We start from the raw sequence: 7267 nt of genomic DNA, 5'->3' as shown, positions 1-7267 counted from the left end.
AGGGAAAAAAGTCACCTTGATAATTCGAGAATTTGACCCAAATCATGCTCCTGAAACACAAATGTGAAGTCATTACTGGGCTGACTGCAAAAATCAGAAAGCAGCAGAGTAACATGAAGTCCAAGACTTCCAATTTGTTTACCACGGTTTTACAATTTTTCCAAATATAAGGATTTCTAACCATTCACGGAATATGTAGAGTATATTTATCTTCACACTGTGATATATTGAGTATATAATTTGTGTGTGCATATACAGCCAGACCTCTGTACAAAATAAAGTAAAATTCTGTTTTAGTGCTGTAAGAACTAAATTTTATTCTTCAGTTGCATGCTTTACTCATTCTTAAGAAAAGCTACAGTAGACTACTTTTCTTCTTTTCACTCACTCCCAAGTCAATTACCTTGACCAGGTAGCAGCTAACCAACCAGCCCACAAGAAGGTACATTTTCCACATTAACTTTCCTGTTGTAAGTTGTGCTTTTTTTTAAAAATTTACATTACCTGTTGAGTGTAGCTCAGTTGTCTGGTAAGATCCTCTTCAGTTTTTCTAAGCTTTTCTTCCAACATCGTTTTGTCTTCCTACGTACAAATTGACATCAAGTCAAATCCTTAGCCCCCAAAACACAAGTAGTAGTTAGCTTCCATTTCATCAGCATACCCTGCCTAAGCAGCCACATACCCATCATATTTGTGGAAAAATCATCTTATTAAATAAATTTCATATTGAATAAGCTATAATTAATAAACTTTAAAAAAAAAGGCAGTAGCTCACAAGGTAAAAACCCTGAATTAAATTCTTACCAAGTTTCTATAAGGAAATAGTATCTTATCATAAAGACTTGTTTACAAAGGAGTTGCATGAACAACAAATCAAATTAAATACTGTAAATTTATATTAGTGAAATGGCTGGTTAGGCGGCTATAAACATGACAGCACAGTAGGGGAGACACAAATCCCAGGCTATGAAACTGAAAACAGACAACAGTCAGACTAGGAGACCATTAATTTTGCATTAAATAAAACCTAGCATGCTACCAACTGCATCAACATTACAATTTTAATTTATAGCTACTAGCCCTTTGAAGTCCACTAAGGCTTAGAATTATATACACACACATGCTTTCCTAAACCCAGTGGCAGAACACAGACACTGAAAGTTTACAGTATTTTACTTTTGCCGTTGATCTGGCAATCAGCAGAAGACTATGAAGCATGAGACACTGAAGCATTCAGAAGCATTCAACAGCTGCATACTGCATGCACTGCATGTGTACAATATCTGATCTGCCAGTTCAAATGACAGCACTTGGTTGAATATACATGTAATATTTTCATTGCTAGAGTGACAGTAACAATTTAGTTTTATAACATGCACTCAAATAACTGCATGCAATGACATATATGCGCTAAAATAAAAAATAAACCAGAGCATACAATTTGGTACATACTTTTGGAGTATTAAGACCAAAAGAATGCTTAAGTACACACAGCATCAAGGCCTACTTGCAGCTATGACAAGCCTTCATTTTACCTTAAGGCATTTCAAACAGCTGGCTAAAAACTTCTTTATTTCTGCATCATTTCCTGGTAGGAATTTTAGAGAGAGATGGGTAAGATGTTTAAAAGGGTTGGTCTCCACCACATTTAAAGAGACAGGTGTGTGATCTAGAACAGATGCTGAAGAAACTAGCTGCAGCAAAAACCTAGGGAAAATCAAAAATAACCAAATGTTTAGCATATTTCTTTTCCTGAAACTACCTGTAGATCCTACAAGCTATTTTCAAATAAAAACCATTGTTATACGTGCAATAAAAGGCTGCCCAGGTTTTGTTTGAAAAAGAACTATGAAATTCAATCCCTATGTTGTAGTTAATACTACAAATATCAACCAAAATGCTTGCACCTTATAATAAGAAACGTACAAAACTAATCAGTTTCTTTATTTGTAAAATTTTCAGAAGCCCATCTTAGACTTAGGAGTCCAAAACCAAGTAAGGCCTTTGTAATCACATTCAAAAGGAAAACAGGCTCCTGACTTTTAGGTATCCTACAGGCTAGTAAAATTCATAGCCCACAGTACATACTTCAGAAAATGGCCTGACTACTGGAGTGGAGCTAGGTACTCTGGACAGGGCTTTCCTCAGTACCCACACAAACAAAAAATAACATATGAAAAGGCCACTACAAGGAAGGGTGGACCTCAGGTCTCCCCCCTCACATGCTAATATCTGAACACTGAAAAGAAAGACAGAAAATCCTTGTCAGAATGCCTTATAACTTTGCCTTCTCCTGTGAAACAGAATGATTTACACCTCGGTCCATCAAATTCAGATTAGCTCCCTAGCGTTAAACTGTTAGGGGGGGAAAAAAAAAAAAAAAAAAAGAAAAAAGGACCAGTGCTGCATCCTTGCACTTCTGCTGCTTGTGAAGCTTGCCAGCTTCAACTCAGATGAGGAGACCGTTACTAGACTGCTCCATCCTCCTGAGACTTAGGTTTTGTCAGCAACATCCACTGACTGATATCCTGATGCATCCAGGGAAGGTTAAATTATTCTTGTTCTACTGACTCTTGTCAGTCCGAGTGGCTGACAAGTATTTTAAGACCTCAACACATACACACAGAGTAATACCGCACTCACTTATTACCTACCTTGGGATATCTTTGTTCTGTTCCTGAATGCATTGCTGAAGCAGATCTATAAATTTCTGTGGGAAAGCAGAGAAGTCTACCAAGAGACCTTGCTGGGATTTTAAACTACATAAACAGATTGGAAAAAAAAAATATTAACAATATATAGAAGTGTAATTTATTTCCTATATTTTGTTTACACTAGTAGAAAGAACTAATTCTGATCGTGTCATTAAAGTTCGCTAGCATGTTATTTTCAATCCTGAACACGGAAGAAATGTGATCACGTCTTGGATAATAATCACCAGAGGATATTTTGATTTCAAGAGTTCTTGCAAATGGGCCACACTAAGAAAAAAAACGAAGTTATTGTGGCAGAACAAATGTGCTCCTTTGAGTAGACGTCTTCCTTACAGCACAGAGTGGTAATGTTATTGGATAGGGGCACATGGAAGAAAAAAGACAACGAGGGGAGACTCAACCGTCATCAGGACTTTATCTGCCTACTTGTTCATTTAATTGCACACCTTCACCATAGACGCAGTAAACTCAAAGACAGAAACAGACATGCAACAGTGTTTGCACAGTCATACTTTGTGTAACAAAACACTTTTGCACATCTGTTTTACAAATACTACTTTACTTTTACCTTTTGATCCACACACTGATCGCATCTCTCAAAAAAAAAAAAAACCCACCACCACCACAAACAAAAAAACAAAAACAAAACCCCCAAACAACAAAGCAGAAACTCAACTGTTCATGCCTGGTGCCCAAATTTGATGATCAAATTCTGAGCAAGTAAAGTAAAATGAGACCCAACAGTACAATTACTATGCAAGAAACCCATAAGACAAAGGCTCAGATCTGTGAATCCATGTCCATGCAAACCAACTTTCCTCTTGCAATTATTTCTTGAAATAGTTCACACACATACAGTAGTCTGTAAGAAGTAGTTACGACAAACAGAAGATGTAAGTAGTAATGTAAACTGTGGTACTGTAGCTATGCAGGGAACTTAACATCAGGATTCTGTCACGCATCTGTATAATCTTGAGCCAATCACTTTCCTGTACTTGGCTGTTTCACCAACCGGTCAAAGAGAACAATACTGCCAAAATACTGACAAAACTCCACAAGTGAAAAATGCCAAAACCTAAATTCTAAGATAGACCATTCTAAGCTGAAAATATTCCTTCGTTCTTTTTTGCCATTTAGAAATGTTTCACAGGCAAGACGTTATAATTTCACTTACCTTTGAAAATCTTCCTCAGATATGACAAGGTTATAAAGAAAAAAAGGATCAAGTATCATCAGTCAATTGAACAGCTAAATCCTGAAAAGACAGATGTTTAAATATGATTTAAAATACTATAAACCACCCTGTAACGACTGTTTAAATATTGTAAACCAACATTGCAAACTGTATTTAATGTTTTTACTGTTTAACCAAAAATAAAATAGAATTGTGGCAGCTAATTCAGAAGGTAGAAAACATTAATGCTTAACACAACTCCGCATATTCCAGTGGGAAAAACAGGAAAGCTATTTCTCACAAAAATAAACCAGGTAAAAACCTTCAACTTTGAGCAGCAAAGGTTTCAAAATTCAAGGTGACTTCATCATTATACAGAAAGAAAACTATTTGCTATTTTTCCCCATCGTGAAATTGAGTGTAGCACTAGCAGTCCACTGTAATGGATCACAAACACATCATTCCCATAACTGGAAGTTTTTCAGAGCATACTGCTCCTAAAAGTTTAAGAAACCACCACCTGAAGAATTTATATATTGGAATACTGAGCTTTGCAAAGCAAACATAAAATGGATACAGCTGAAGTCCAGTAAGCTTCTAAGGAAAACTGTAGCATTACACTGCTTAGCTTTTAAAAATAAACTCATTTGTTCGCTGGAGGTCTACATAGTGTTTTGGAAAAACTGCCCTCTCTGTAAACGTTAGTCTTTCATTACAAGGCTGGGGTTATGCAAAACACCTGGCACATTAGGCCCAGGCACCCATTCTCTATAACGAGGCTCAAACCTGTGTGAAGAATATAATATTCCCTAGCAGAGGAAAGAAAGGAAGTAGAAAGCTGACAGCTCTTCCAACATAACTGAAGTGTGACCATAGCACATGCACATACACAGAACTGAAACAAGTTTCAGTAATTCAGATACTGAATTACTGAATTAGTGTATCACTAACAAAACTCTCAGTTGGAGATGTATGAACAAACTTAGGGATTTACATGCGCAGCTAGCTTATGTTAAAACTAATGCCACCCCAAACCAACTAGGGCGGGTTGTTGAGTAGTATAAGAATGCCTGCTTGGTTTGATGTCCCATTAACCGATCCAAGCATTTGAAGTTATCTTTTTAGATTGCTCACTCACTGATGTACCCAACTGGATTCCCAGGCTCCTGCCGACACAGGCTGCAACTTGGTACACAGTTCTTAATTGAACTGCTTCTTCACACTTAATATTATCATTGTCACAGTTAGCAGAATCTTACAAAAAAATGCTGTACTCCTTTACAAACAAATCTTTACTCAGTAACACTATAACCAACTAATGACCAATCTTAACATCATGGTAGGTGGATGTACAGTTTAAGTGACAAATTAGACATACAATAAAAAAGATTTTATAACCTCCAGTAGTAATCTCATTGCTATTTTTCCTAAGAAGATTTTTTCACTGCAAATTTAGTACATTTCTTCCTTCCTACTCCCACTGGATGAATTCCAAACATTCAAAGACTAACACACTTATCAATAAAAAGCAAAATGTTACATTCACATACAAGTTGTCGTTTTTGCTAGTTAAGATGAGGACTTTGCAAAGACAACTGCTGCTCTACATTCTTAAATAAGTGTTGAGTATATTTAAAGCGAGACTGCTCTTAAGCTCTAACTCGGGTTCCTCTGAGGGTCTCCAAATACTTTTAATTTGCAAGTTTACTAAGACCTGTGAACAGCCAAACTAAAAGAGAGGGCTAAAAAGGCTAGGAAAAAACCCCACCATACCAAACCAACTAAATTACTCAAGAAATTATATCAAAAATAAAATCAGGTCAAGTGACAAACATACTAAAATCCTATTTTGCTTTTCCTTTGCCCATTTGTCCTCTTATACACTGAAATTCAGATAAGACCTAATGAATGACACAAATATAACTAATCCACAAACCTTTTTATGAACAGGATTAGAAATTGACAGTAGCTCAATATTCACTCGAACATTTAATCTCCTGTGTACAAAAAGATGAAACTTAGTAACAAATCAAGAAAACATTCTCCAAATAACATGCGTTCACAGCCACGTTACAGGAATCAGATGATGTTTAGAAAAAAAAAATTTAGGCAGAAATACCAAGAAAGTTCCCATTGATGACTACTGCTAAGATATCTGAAAGCCCCACAGTTTCAGTTATCATTACAGCTCCTCAGTCAGCTCAGGGTTTTTTGTTGTTTGTTATCCGCCAAACTTTAAATAGCAAGGCAGAAGTTTTGAAACTCTGTCCAGAAACTAGAACCTTTGGAAAAGCCTGCTGAAATTTATTAGCGATTGCTGAAACTTTTGATAATCACTTATACAGCACTACCTTGTCTTCATTTACTTCTTGTTGAGTAATCTGAGAAGTTACTTGCATTACAAAATACAGCCACAGACATCAGCCTTTCTGTGCCTTCTAATACAGGCAAGCCAAAGTAGCCCTAACGCCTGCATACACCGTCTAATCGAGATAGGACCTATATTGCTGAAATTCACTGTCTTTTGAATAGACACTTCACATAAAATATTTCCTGGGCTTTCCCAAACACCAGTGCTAAGCCACGCACACACGCACGCGGGTGTTCACAAATCGACTTATCATAGAATCATAGAATCACTGAGGTTGGAAAAGACCTCCAAGATCATCGAGTCCAACCGTCGACCCAACACCACCACCCACTAAACCATGTCCCTAAGTGCCTCATCTACTCGTCTTTTAAATACCTCCAGGGATGGGGACTTATCCCTCGGCAGAAACCGATCGGGACGGACGTGTGGGCTCGCCCACGCCGCAGGGGCAGTAACGAGGGAGCTGAAATGCCCCAGGAGGCCGCGGTGAGGCCGGCTTCAGACCGCGAGACAGCAGGAGAAGGGGGAGGAGAAGGAGGAGGAGGCGGGCCTGCCCGCCGGGCAACCGCTGCGGCCTGGGAGACGCGCAAACACCGGCCCGGCCAGCCGGACAGACCTGCAGCGCTGCGAGGGCCCGCGCGGGGCCGAGGCGGAAACCCCGACCCTCACGTAGCCTGCAGGGGCGACGCGTTTGCCCCCGTACCCCTAAAGCGCTTCTGTAAAGCCACTGCGTGTTTTCGCCGCTACCAGTTGCCCGCCGGGCAACCGCTGCGGCCTGGGAGACGCGCAAACACCGGCCCGGCCAGCCGGACAGACCTGCAGCGCTGCGAGGGCCCGCGCGGGGCCGAGGCGGAAACCCCGACCCTCACGTAGCCTGCAGGGGCGACGCGTTTGCCCCCGTACCCCTAAAGCGCTTCTGTAAAGCCACTGCGTGTTTTCGCCGCTACCAGTGCCCCCTCCACCCCCTCTCGCCTGGCAAGGCCTCCGCCGCAGCCGCTCAGCCATCAC

At 39.7% G+C, this 7267-nt stretch overlaps 1 protein-coding gene across 1 annotated transcript in view; it reads right to left on the bottom strand.

Annotated features, from left to right (window-relative positions):
* The window catches only part of SASS6 (SAS-6 centriolar assembly protein), a 15271-nt gene that overhangs the window by 6810 nt on the left and 1194 nt on the right, over nt 1–7267 (bottom strand). The window contains 6 exon segments of the mRNA XM_009290440.1: nt 505–582; nt 1536–1707; nt 2655–2759; nt 3889–3938; nt 3940–3969; nt 5825–5885. Of these exon segments, the coding sequence (XP_009288715.1) occupies nt 505–582; nt 1536–1707; nt 2655–2759; nt 3889–3938; nt 3940–3969; nt 5825–5885 (496 nt within the window).

Source organism: Aptenodytes forsteri, unplaced genomic scaffold, assembly GCF_000699145.1.
Source record: "Aptenodytes forsteri isolate BGI_AS27 unplaced genomic scaffold, ASM69914v1 Scaffold237, whole genome shotgun sequence".
NCBI classification, from domain to species: domain Eukaryota; kingdom Metazoa; phylum Chordata; class Aves; order Sphenisciformes; family Spheniscidae; genus Aptenodytes; species Aptenodytes forsteri.
This window is presented reverse-complemented; position numbering and strand designations above follow the sequence as displayed.